Below are 14,153 nucleotides of genomic sequence, written 5' to 3' on the forward strand. Positions count from 1 at the left end.
TTTTAAATTAAAAATAACCAAAACAAAAAATTGCAAGGATTTTTTACTTTAAGATTAACATCACGTGCTATCAAAGTAAACACTGTAAATAGATTAAATTAAATTACATTTTCAAGGTGCTTTAAAGCACCCATGATAACAATCTCATGCAAGTTCATCATGATGTACTGTACTATTGAGCATTTAAAACAATACTCTACTACACCCACCATTCTGCTCCTCATGGTCGGTGTAAATAACTCCCTGCCCTCTCTTTCCTTTAGCTGAAAACGGTTGAGCAGATCTTTCCTGAAGGGCGCCGTGAAGTAGTCCGGCTCTTTGCCAATCACGTCCTCATTAGGGTAGAATGGTTTAGTGCAGCAGTTGTGCTTGGAGGATTGTGTACGGAGGTCATTGCATTTGATGGGCAGTTTAATATGCAGGACTTCAGCATTTGCACACAGAACATCGAACGGCATGTGCAATTTCACAAAGAAAAGCTTCTCATCCACTACCTGTGAAAGAAACAAGAGGAAACCCCCATCAGTTTCATAGGAAATGAAGTGTATTGTGCAGAAAATAACAATAGAGTTCCTGCTCATCAGGCCAACAAGCTCAAACAAGACTCCTTTAAAAGAATCCCTCCTATGATTTTGCCGATACCAACTGAAGCATTTTAATGCATTCATATATTTACAGTAGATGTCAGATTTATTAGCCCTCCTGTTACATTTTATCTCCCAATTTCTGTTTAACAGAGTTTTTTTTAACACATTTCTAAACATAATAGTTGTAATAACTCATTTCTAATAACTCATTTCTTTTCTCTTTGCCATGATGACAGCACGTAATATTTGACTAGATATTTTTCAAGACACTAGTATTAACTATACTAGGTTAACTAGGTTAAATAGGCAAGTTAGGGTAAAAAACCCCACTTCTATTTGTTTTACTGCCATATTAGGAGCATTGGCATTATTCTGGGCAACCAGAGGACAGTGTGTTATTTCTAAATGTAGGACTGCACGAGCTGAATCTGCTTTTTATTTTACTGCTACAAGTCATAGTTTACCAACAGAGATCATGACAATATTAATATCGTATGCGTTCATTTTCCTGATATATTGAATTGTTGTACATCAGCATATGTATAATTCATACGTAATGGTGATGAAACTTGTATACACTGCAGAAAACTGAAGAAACAGGAACTCAAAGTCTCATGTTTCTGAGCGGAGAAACCTCTTTATGGGAAGTGTTTCAAACCACTTACGGATTGTGTCATTTCCAGATGCAATCCCTTATTCATCAGGCTTCCTTCGAAAAACTCTCTTCGCCTTTTCTGGAGAATGAAAGAGATAAAGTTTGCAGATAAAACCTGATGGCTTTGAAGCATGCATGATCTGTGTAGATAAAGAAAGCATCTGGGATTGTGTTACACGTGAGATTTAGTGATAAAGGAACTGAGAATAATGTGGGTCAATTTTCCTCACTCCAAATTCACAAGAAAACATGTAAGCCAGTCAGGCTTTTTATTTTTACTTTAGAGATTAATGTTGGCAAGAAATTAAAATAAGACATAAAAAAAAAAATCTATGTTTCTTTTATATTAAAATCAATCTGACTTAATTATATTCTATGTATTATTGCAGTTTTATATCATTATTATTATCATTTATATAAGTTTATTAAACTTTTTTTATTTCTGTAATGTGCTACATTATTGTGATTAATTTAGTAATTATAATATTCCTAATAATTTAATTATTTAAGGATTAAAGTTTGCAATAATGAAAAATACTTTTGCTAACTAAACATTTATTGTAAAGAACAGAAATAATAGCAATGTTGGAATTCATTACAAATCAGTGTTACTCAATCTGGATTTTATTCACCTTATCATTATAGAAAAGAGCTAAGAGGTATTATTTTAGTTTTTATATATCATTATTATTATCATCATATATAGAGGTATCAGTATATTTTTAACTTTTTTTGACATTTTTATTTCTGTAATGTGTAATTACATTATTGTGATTATTTTGTTATTATAATGTTTCTAATCATTTAATAATTCAAGCATTAAAATTGGCAAGAAATGAAATGTATCATTTTTGTTAACCAAATCTTTATGGTAAAGAAAAGAAATCTGTGTTACTTTTATATTAAAATCAATCTGAATTTTATTCATTATATCATAACAGTTTAGAGGTGTAATGTGTAATTACATTATTATGATTAATTAATTGTGTAATTTTATTTTTTAATATATATAGAGGTCACTTTCTGATTACTTACTCATTTGGGCAATAAACTTGGTAAGAAGTTAAAAGTATTTTTGCTTTATTATAGTTTTATATTATAGTATTATAGTTTCTATATATAATAACTATTATATATAGAAGCATCAGGATTTTTTTTTTACATATTTATTTGACATTAGCATATATTTATGTAATGTGTAATTACATTATTGTGATTAATTAATTTTGTATTTTATTTTTAATATATAAAAGAGGCCACTTTAAATAAAATTATTAAGTTTCTCTAAATGACCATATTTCTAATTAATTATAAATTTAGGGATTTAAGTCGGCAAGAAATGAAAAGCATTTTTCATAACCAAATACATACTGTAAAGAATAAAAAAATAATAGCAATATTAAAAGACATTAAAAAAAATCTTATTTTTATATTAAAATCAATCTGGATTTTATTAATTATATAATTACAGATTAGAGGTATTATTATAGTTTATATATATATATATATCATTATTATTAAATATTGGAGTATCAGTATATTTTTTTATTTATCTTTTTACATATTTATTTGACATTAACATGTCTGTTTGTAATGTGTAATTACATTATTATGATTAATTAATTGTGTAATTTTATTTTTTAATATATATAGAGGTCACTTTCTAATTACTTACTCATTTAGGCATTAAACTTGGTAAGAAGTTAAACGTATTTTTGCTAAACAAAACTTGAAAAAAACAAAACTTGAAAAGAAGATAAACTACAACAATATTAGAAGACATTACAGCGTTATTTTTATTTATATAAAAAATCAATCTGGATTTCATTCAATTTCATTATAGTTTAGATCATAGTTCTCAAACTCACAGCCTGCTTCAACCCTAATCAAACACAGCTGATCCAACTAATCAAGGTGATGCAACTTATCAAGGTCTACTAGACAATAGTATTCTTGGATCAGCTGTGTTTGATTAGGGCTGGAGCAAAACCTCCAGCAGTTGAGATTGGGACCTATGCTTTAGAGATATCATTAGTTTTCATCTGTCACTCCTTCAGTTTATTAATTAAAGATTAAACCTCCACTTACTTTTCTTCTTATAACTGAGGCTTTTTTGTTGGATCCATTTTTAGACTCTTCATATTCATACACCAAAACAAAGTCGATCCTTCGCTTTCCATCATTGAAAAACAGAAAGTCCTGGTTCCCATTGAAATCCACCTGCAAACACAACACACTGAACTCATAAAAACGCAATAAAAGAGCTGAGAACAATTTATTAAACACATTATAGAAACTTCTATATATTTTATTGTCATTGGATTTTATTTTTTGGTTTTTATTTTAGAATGCAATTGATTTTGTTTGTATTATTGTACTTTAGCAACACTTTGCAATAAGGTTGCATTAATGTTAGTTAATGTATTTACTAACATAAACAATTAACAATACATTTATTACAGTATTTGTTCATGTTTGTTAACATTAGTTAATGAAAATACAGCAGTTAGTTCATGCTAATTCTCTGTGCATTTAATGTTAACAAGCATGAATTTGCATTTTAATTATACATTAGTAAATGGTAACTATGATAAATAAATGCCAGCAAATGTTTTACACAGCGGATGCCCTTCCAGCTGCAACCCAATACAGGGAAACATCCATACACACTCATTTACACACACATTCATACATTTTTACCAGTTTAGTTCATCAGCTCCCCTATAGCGCAATTGTTTGGACTGTAGGGGAAACCGGTGCAACCAGAGGAAACCCATGCCAACACGGTGAGAACTTGCAAACTACACATTTAAATGTTAACTGGCCCAGTCGGGACACAAACCAGTGACCTTCTTGCTATGAGGTGACAGTGCTAACCGCTGAGCCACCGTGTTTTCTAATTAACTTACCGAAGCTAATAAATTACTTAGATTAACAAATGTAATGCATTTTATTTAAACATTTATCAAGGTGTACAGAAAAGAAACAAACCCACTATTGGCACATCTGAACCTTTTGGCATAGTTCTGCATGTTTGCACCGTCTTAGAGTCGACTGAGAAGAAAAAAACACAAAATATTACAACAAAAGAAAACATACAACTGTGAAGCACAACTTACTGTGATCAAACATGCAGTGGGAGCATTTGCCAACAATGATCATCTGCAAATGCAATGTTAAGCTATGATTACAACTAACCAGGACAGTGTTTACCCTGACAGAGTGAACAAAGGTATTTTTAAGGTATGTGACTCTCTAAACCAGGGGTGCTCAGTGTTTCTGGAGATCTCCCTTCCTGCCAAGTTTAGCTCCATCCCTGATCAAGCACACATGAACCAATTAATTAGGACCTGAACAGCATTTGATAATTACAAGCAGGTGTGTTTGATATGAGTTACAACTGAAAGCTGCAGGAAGGTAGATCAACAGGAACAGGGACGCTGACCCCTGCTCTACATGGTAAAAAATATACTGGTTGCCTTACTTTTTATTTCTCAAAAGTGTTTTTATTGAACATGTTAGATATGAAACATGCAAATAGCTTTTCACTTTATCTTTTTTTTTTTTAGCCAACAAATAAACAAAAGCCATTGCACACATATCCATACAGTTTCTATAAAAATTCATGAACAATATATATATATATATATATATATATATATATATATATATATATATATATATATATATATATATATATATATATATATATATATATATATATATATATATATATATTAAATACCATCTTAACTATAAATGGCATAAGCCACTTATTAAAATTGTCTATATAGCAAGTCTTAGTGTAAAGTGTATCATACTTTTAGTAACACTGAGTGTAACACAGTGTAAATAGCATATGCTTTCTATTAGCACTGAGTGGAAATAGTGTCTACCATACTTTATGTTTCTATATTGTGTAAATAGCATCTCTTATATATATAATATATATTTATATATTTATATTATATAAGCCTAAAATGAAATACAAATAAATAATAATATTAATAAAATAATAAGAAATAAGGAAAATTAAAACAGGTTGTCAAGTAAGAAAAAACATATCAGTACAACCTCTTACAGTAAATCATATTTTTAAGGTCAATGGTTGTAAAAGTTCCATAAGCCATTGCCTTAAACTTTCAAGCTGAATAAAAATAATCCTATAAGTAATTTGAACTCATATTATATTAAACCCACTTAAAACAGCTTGCATAACTTATACAATTAAGTTAGGACATGATTAACTTAGTTTAATAAGTTACAATTAGCTAAAACATATTTTGTCATGACTAATTGATCATAACATTTTTTACAATGAAAGATTTCAAGCATATTTAAACCATTTGGGCACATAGAAATCATAAAATATGTAGTTTTAACAAGGATTTGTTGCATTTTTATTACAATGATGAAGACTATATGGTGTTATCATACATTTGATTACATTTTCATTACATTAAAATGATCACAGTGTAAAATTACGAATTTAAAATAGCATTTTACGTTACATTAATATCACAGCATGCAGTCAAGCACAAATTAATTAATACCCCTGGCAAATTCTGATCCAAAGTTTTCATTCAAATGTAAATAAATGTAGAGAAAAATAAATAAATAACTAAAAATAAATAAATATATATCACAATAAAGCCTCTTGTACATCATCTTATTATCTTTAGGTAAAAGCATGTGCCATTTCAGGTAAAAAAATAAAAGTAACCAAGTCAGAATTTAAGTCAGTCAGGGGTATGAATAATATCAGGCTAGACTGTATATTGCAATGCCAGTTTTTTTTCCAGTATCTTGCAGCCCTTATTAGTAACACATTTGCATGCTTTACATAACCAACTCGACAGTCATAAAGCCTCAAACCTCACTACCCTCCAACAGTCTTTGTGATTCTCTGATTTAATGTTTACTCACAGTGAAGGGAAAGCCCAACCAAAGCAAACCCACTGAGCAAAGCATCATGGGAAAACATTAATCCAAGTCAGATGTTGTCCAAGTGGAAAAAGACTATAGCAACAGCCTGAAAACAGCCTGCGCAAGGAAAACCCATCTCAAGAAGAGGAAAATCTGACTGACTTTATAAAGAACGCAGAATTATCCTAAAAACACTCCAGCTGATGAATACAACAGACCTGCAGGGCTGATAAAGCAGACAATCAATATAAAGGAGATGCATATAAAATGTGTCTATATGTGTGTGTTCTGTGCTATTAACTTGACACCATATGTGCAATTCAGTCATTCATTTTCTCTTCAGCTTAGTCCCTTTGTTAATCAGGGGTCGCCACAGCGGAATGAACCCGCTACCATATGTGTAATATAATTCAAATATATTTGATTTAGCATTCAATTATGGGAAGTTGGGAACTGACATAATTTAGCATAATTTTTACATTTAATATTGCTTGTGGCATGTTTATACAGCTCTATACAGTGAAATGCAACAATAACATTAAACATTTGGGTTAATAAACAGTCATACATTGACTAACGTTCAATTTTTGTTAATTGTAGCATGTTTATTATGCAGTTCTTCGAGTAAAACTCAATTTATTTACATGCAAGAACTGATATATTTGTTTATAAATAATATTTGTAGCAGTAAATGCTGGTCATACAATATTTTTATGACTATTAAGATGTTATTACAGTAAAATGCGACCAAACTGAAAGTAAGAACTGGCATAATTTAGCATTAATAAAAAATATTTATAATTGTGTCATATTTAAATGCTCATAAATTAATATGCAATGTATTTAAATGTAGGAACTGGTAGAATTGAGCACTAATAACCTTTAATATTGTTTGTAGAATGTGTATGCAGTTAAAATGCACATAATTTAACCTTAATAAATTCTATTTAAAGTTTTGATGAGTATTAAGATGTTATTACAGGAAATTACAAACCAACTGAAAGTATTAACTGGCATAATTTAGCTTTAATAAGAAATAATAATATTTGTGTCATATTTAAATGCTCCAAAAAGTAAAACTCAATGTATTTAAACGTAGGAACTGATATAGTTTATCACTGATAACCTTTAATATTGTTTGTACAATGTGTGTGCAGTTAAAATGCACTATCACTAAACAATTTAGCATTAATATATTTTATTTTAAAGTTTTAATGAGTGTTAAGATGTTTTAACAGTAAAATACAACCAAACTGAAAGTAATAACTAGCATAATGCAGCATTAATAACAAATATTAATAATTGTGTCATATTTAAATGCTCTTAAAGTAAAACTCAATGTAGTTAAATGTAGGAACTGATATAATTGATCACTAATAACCTTTAATATGCTTTGTAGAATGTGTATGCAGTTCAAACAAAAAATGCTCCATCACTAAAAACAATTTAGCATTAATATATTCTATTTAAAGTTTTTAAGAGTATTTTTACACTAAAGCAAATAAATGCAAGTAGAAATTGTCACAATTTAGCCCTAATAACAAATATTAATATTGTCTGTAGCATGTTTGTGGTATAGTTACAGCAAAATGCAACATATTTATAAATGTGGTACTGAGATAACTTAGCATTAAATACTTTTAATATTGTTTACACGATCTCTATGCAGTTCTTACATTAAAATAGCAATACAATTAAAAGTAGGGCTGGGCAAAAAATAATCGTAATCGACATTGAGAGCCTATAATTGATCAAATTTTTCCAGGTCAATTATTTCAATCACTTTCCCTACCACATGTGGAGTCACGCGACCCTGTGAATATGACTTTTAATATGAAAAACATTAAAAATATTTAATTTTGTTTACAAAAGTGCAGGGTACTCATTTTCACTTTTTTATAAGAAAAATGGGACTGTTGGTTTTAGGCAACAGGTGTCTAATTTCAGGTGTTCAACCTTAATGTTCAATAAATGATCATAGATAGTAGATAGTGTGTGTTTCCTTCAACTATTTTTAAAAAAATGTACCCTTCATTCAAAGTGAGCATTTCTACCGTACAAAACTTGTTCATGAAGTATGAGGGTAAAAAAATTAAATAAACAAATAAAAAAGAATTGTTTGTTAATCGTAATCGAGTTAAAATGTTCAATTAATCGAAGTTTTGATTTTAGACCAAATCGCCCAGCCCTAAATTAATCAGTTACTAAAATAATTGTCTTAACAACACAAAATAACACAAATAACAACAGTCCATTTCTCAATGCATGTGTTTTTAGTATATTAAAATGTGGTAAAGCTGGAAAACTGAACTGTATTTTATATTATATTAATTTTCTATTTATTATTAATATTATTACATTTTATTTATTTATGTTTTATTTAATTATTAATCGTGTGTTGCAGACCTCTTGGCCAGGACACCCTTGTAAATGAGATCTTAATCTCAATGGGTTTTTATGTGGTTAAATAAAGAAACATATAGTCTTAATTAATTTATTTAAATATAGTTTGAAGCATGCTTCTGCCATTTGTACAGTAAACATTAAGCTGAATCAAATGTGAGAATTGACATAATTGATTTATTAAAAAATAAACACACATAAACGCATGCATGAGGGCAGAGATTTGATGTTTATTCAGAAGATGGGTGTGAGAAACGTGTCTTTCAGGTTATGTAGTGCTGTATTGTATTGAATCTGACAGGCAAATGGGAGATTTCACTCTTGCATGTATTCTCTGGAAACACATAACTTACATATCTAAAAACGTTTTTGTCCAGCTTTATATATTTCCACTAAGCCTTCCACATTCTTAAACTAAGAAATAATTACTTGATTAGCATAATTTCTTACGTTTTTATTTCTGAAAATAAATACTCTAAAGTGAGCTTGTGCTTATGTGGAGTAGAAAAATAAACTAACTTAAAAAGGGGTTAAACTTCCCACATTGACACATATCTGTTATGTTTGAAGAATAAACTCAATTTACATTCTCTCTTCAATAAAAAAATAATTATTTTAAATAATGTTGCTTCTCAAGTACAAATATATTGATTTTGGGATATTTGTAGAACTAAATAAGACAAAATACTAATAAAGAAATGAAAGCAGAGTATACTACTGTAACATATCAACACCTGTTCCATCGACAAACAAGCAAAACAAACAAACAAAACAAACAAACAAAGTGTGACAGTCGAGATTTTTTTCTGAATTATTAAAGAGATTAATCCCTAAATAAAGCCTCGAAATGATTTATAGACGTTAAAACTCACTCATATCAGCCATCTCAACGTCTCCTCCATCTGTATCAGAGTCCTCAAGAATGTCATTGTCTTCAGTTTCACTCATGATGTGAAGTCAACTCCACAAAACACTGCAGAAATCAAACTAACATGCAAAATAAACAATTTGTAGTGCCCCGAACACGCGCAGAAACACTCCGAAGGATGTCAGGACGTGATACGAGCAACAATGGCAACAAACAAAAGTTTGTCCCACCAGTCTGAACTTGCCGGAGGCGAATAGTAGGTGGGGTCGGAAACGGTTTTAGGGGTGAAGACTTGCAGACGCACTTTATGATCTCGAATTTCCGTTTTTATATCAGAACTGTGTCTGACAACAGATTTATGCACACATTAACTTGCAATATTGGTCGAAAGAAATCATTATATCTTATCAGCCACTAGCTAATGCAGCTTTGTGGCTACATCATTAGCAAAACTGAATATTGTTTGATAAAATACACAACTTTATTACGTAGCAAACGTTATTCGCGCAATAGGAAATAGTGTTACGTTTTATATCTTCCCACGGAGAGATTTGATTGACGGACGCGCAGAAAGATGCGTTTTTGTGCTGTTCAAACAGTTATTAAATGTACATATCTCAGTTTTAAATCAACACCAACTTTTTACTAGCTAGTTTACTGACATTTTCCGCGGGTGACATCATATTTGTGGCAAGCTAGAGGATGGCCGGTCCCTGTAACGTTAACTGGAACACAAGCATGCTAGCATGCCAGCACAATATCACAATTTTACAAAATACATTTTTAATAATGTAGGTTGTTGTTCAGTGTTGTCTAATATAAGTTGTGTTAATATTATTCACGTATAATCTATATGAATACCACGGTCCAACTGTGATTATATTAATAATATTTAATAAAATCCATTTGTATGCTAATCGAATTAAAGTGCAGCAAATCAGTAACTTTAGGCTACTAGAAGAGAGGACATGTTTGAGTAAATATATTATAGTTGCCGTATGTAAAATATTATATTAACAATAATAAAATCATCAATTAGGATATTAAAAATATAGGCAAAAGTTTAAAACATTACGTAGCTATTATTAAATGGTATAAAATAGTACTTTGGTGTCCTCTGGTGGTTACTTTACACTTACATGAGACTGAGATACTCTCACTGATAGACTGGTTAATACTTACCCAAAAATGACTCAAATACTCCAACACTATTTAAATTTATTAGACTCTTCATATTTCAGTAAAGCATTGTTGCTGTTTTACATTGCAATTACATGTTACACTGTTGAATTTTAACAAATAAATGCATCACATTATTAGTCTGCTCATGTTTAAAATCTTCTTTATCTAAATAAATCTTCAAAAATGAAGCATATTTACAGTGTTATTACAGACACTTATAAACAAGTGAACAGATAAATATTGATGAATTTAGGAAAATAACAATAACCAGCTTGCAAGTTAAAGCATCAGCAGGCTGTTTTGTAATAGTGAAACACTGGTAGCCTCTTTCATCAAAAATAAGGTGGACAGAAGCAGCGTGAACAATGACACTCACCTTTGACGACAATTTCAAGAGTGTTGGGGTTTCATGTAGTTATATTGAAGTCTACCGCTGCCTTCTAATCTTAAGTAATATGAGCCACTGTCTGTTAGTTTGAGATTATAGAAGCGAGTGCTGCACCTTTTATCTGTAGGTTTGCCAAATATTTCTCCTGTTAAGAGTCCACTGTCAGGGCTGCTGGAGTCAAACACCAAAACTGCAGGTTTTCCATCTTTATACCATAATCTCTTTGCAGTATCAGTGAGGTCATCTTTATAATCTTCATCAATATTGAATGTGCAGGGTATATAAACACAGGATCCTTTAGAGCTTCTACTCTCTCCAGCAGACTGATACTGAAGCCACATAAAACACCTGAAACAAACACAAACACTAAAGTAACTCATCAAACACAGTGAACATGCTGAATAAATCTAGCTCACAAACATTTTTTATTTCTCCTTTATCTCTCAAAGTTCAGATGAATCTGCTTTCGCTTTAAGTTAATCAGTAGTTAATAAGAGTAATCAAGAATAGTTAATATGAGCGAGACCTTGTATCAGACATCCAGCAAGGAGGAACGTCACAGATATTTCCATCATTTACACTCACTTCACCTTACAGGAGAAAAAACACACACAAATAAACACACATGAAGGTTTTAAATCATATGTGTGACGATATTTTATAAGCACAATTATTTTACTGTTGGTTTGGTAAAACATAAAGTCATATAAAGTGCCAAAACTGTTACACGAGTAAGATATTAAATGTGAAACACCTACAAAGCCTAAACTTGACATAATGGTATAAAAATATTAGTCACTTTTTTAATCTTTTCTATTTCAAAAGTTGTTGGAGGAAGGCTCAGGGTCTCACACTGCAACTCAAAAGCACAAATAAAAGAAAAAACATGACTCACAAAATACTGAAATCTGTTCATTTACAGATACATTTTACATTTGAGGAATAAATGTTTTACCGTGTTGTGTGTATTTGACTTACCGCAGTCGTGTGTTGAAGATGAGGGAAATGAGAGCTGGAGCTTTACTGTCTCTCTCTTACACTGATAGAGGGAGGCGTGAATGACAATTACTTTACCACAGTTTTTTCCACCACTTCCTCTTTTATTCAGATCTCTGAAATAACAATGGCCTGCCCTCCACATCTAGATTACTTCAGACAAAAAGGGGTTAAAAACAATAAAAATATATATAATATATTATTTATATAAATACATCATTTTGTTGTTGTTGTATTTTCAAATGTGTCTTGTTTAATAATAACTTGCTGACTCATCTCCACCCCAATAAAATGTATTTCAGTGCATCTATAGGAGCAGTTATATAGTTTAGTAGTTTATATACAAAATAGGTATGTTTACAACAAAAATCATTTGATGATATGAATTTCATTTGTATCTAAATTGTTAAGCGTTTCCTGTTGTTTACACCTGTGTTTACATCCTTTCCACAACAGAGTTAACGCTAGAAACTGCATGTAAGATATCACTGCTAACTAAAAACAATGTACAGATAGTGGCTCACAATCCACAGCTTCTTCTTTTACTTTTTAGTTTGGACAGAAGTGTGTGTAGTATAGTGTGTCCACTGTCATATTGAAATGACATAAACACAAGTCACTATATATAAAACGAAACTCCTGATATTAAATATCCCTGTGATTTCAAGGCCCACCGCAACATGCATGAGTGTGGTTTTACATGCTCACCGAATTGTTTGACAGGCCAGCCTGATCTCACGAGAAAACGTAAGTATTTTGCGTGTTGCCAGTTTAGTGGCGAATTTGTACGAGTTCAGTTGTACGAAATGGTACGATTTTAAAAAGGAGGCGTGGCACCTGACCCCACCCCTAACCCCAACCATCATTGGGGGATAAGCAAACCGTACTAAATTGTACGAATTAGATCGTACGAATTCATACGAATTAGCCACTAAATGAAAAAATTACGAATTGCCGTGAGATTGTGTTGGACAGGCACATATTAACATGTCACCAATGTAACATGTATAATCATGTCCACAAGACAGAATTTGCAAAGACACTGGTACTAAAAGATCTGTTCAGCATTCTGCGATCAGCTGCAGCTCAAGAATGAGTTTTACAAGATTACAAACAACAGTATATGATTGTCTTAAAAAGAGTAAAATCACTATTTTAATCAATCATAACCGCTGGAATCAGCACAGCCACACAGTGTCAGTACAACTATAAAGGAAAATGCTTCAAACACACAACAGGAGTCCTGGTTTGGGGATGTTAAATGCCTGATGAATATCCATAGAGCAGTGTATATTAACTTATAATCTGTCACATGCTGCGAATAGACATGCAAAAACAGTAGCTACTAATTTAAACGTGTGTGTGTGTACTACAAACTTTGTAATGACATTTGTGCGTGCCTCATTGTTGCAGAAAAGTTTGAATAAACTCAATACATCTTATAAACTTACTTGGTAGTTTTGACTAAGAAACTGCATCTCTGCTTCATCTTTGACACGGATGGGAGAACGCTGGGTGAGGAGAACAAGCTCTTTTGCATTTAAAGGCACAGGCTACAAAAATAACTGCATCTTTTACAAAACTAATATGTTCAGCAGGGCATAATAAACGATCTGACAGGCATTTTGAGCTGAAACTTCACAGACACCTTCTGAAGACACCAAAGGCTCATTTTACATCCTGTAAACGGGCTAAAATAGGAGCCCTATAAGAATGTCAAATGTTTAATAGAAACAAATATATTTTAAGCCAGACATTTGCCAGTTTTTAGATAGGTTTCTGTTCTCAAACTTATTAGTTTCTAATGAGTATAAGCAAGAATGAAATATCACATTTGCATATGTCAGACTTGATTCAATGCAACATTACATAACCTGAAGAACACAAAATATATATTGCCCTTACTTATATTAGCAATGTTTATTATCAAAATAATTTTATCCATTTGTTTATATCTATAATAATTAGTTTATATTAGTTAGTTCCTGACTTTTAATTTAGATGTGCTACAAAACAATATGAAAAGCTATTAATGCTATAGTTATGTCAGTTCCCACATTTATAAAAATGTTGCATTTGAAAATACTGATTTAACATTATTCCTGAAATTAGTTATACATCATATTGACATGAATCATCTCTGTGTTT

At 30.9% G+C, this 14,153-nt stretch overlaps 1 protein-coding gene across 5 annotated transcripts in view; it reads right to left on the minus strand.

The window, feature by feature from the left end:
- Window positions 1-9,697, minus strand: part of ano6 (anoctamin 6) — a 37,716-nt gene extending 28,019 nt beyond the window's left edge. For 4 of the 5 annotated variants that reach the window (XR_012401682.1, XR_012401681.1, XR_012401683.1 and 1 more), the window contains exons 1-5: window positions 9,444-9,697; window positions 4,238-4,296; window positions 3,331-3,462; window positions 1,253-1,321; window positions 210-494 (exon numbers count right to left, since the gene is read on the minus strand). Coding sequence is in view for 2 of the 5 variants with exons in the window: in XM_005164462.6 (XP_005164519.1) it covers window positions 210-494; window positions 1,253-1,321; window positions 3,331-3,462; window positions 4,238-4,296; window positions 9,444-9,519 (621 nt within the window). In the remaining 3 variants the exon portion in view is untranslated. Of the gene's footprint in view, window positions 1-209; window positions 495-1,252; window positions 1,322-3,330; window positions 3,463-4,233; window positions 4,297-9,443 lie in introns of all 5 variants that reach the window. The other variant, XM_073946823.1, reaches the window with a different exon arrangement.
- Window positions 9,698-14,153: the final 4,456 nt, after the last annotated feature.

The sequence above is a fragment of the Danio rerio genome, chromosome 4, assembly GCF_049306965.1.
Source record: "Danio rerio strain Tuebingen ecotype United States chromosome 4, GRCz12tu, whole genome shotgun sequence".
NCBI classification, from domain to species: domain Eukaryota; kingdom Metazoa; phylum Chordata; class Actinopteri; order Cypriniformes; family Danionidae; genus Danio; species Danio rerio.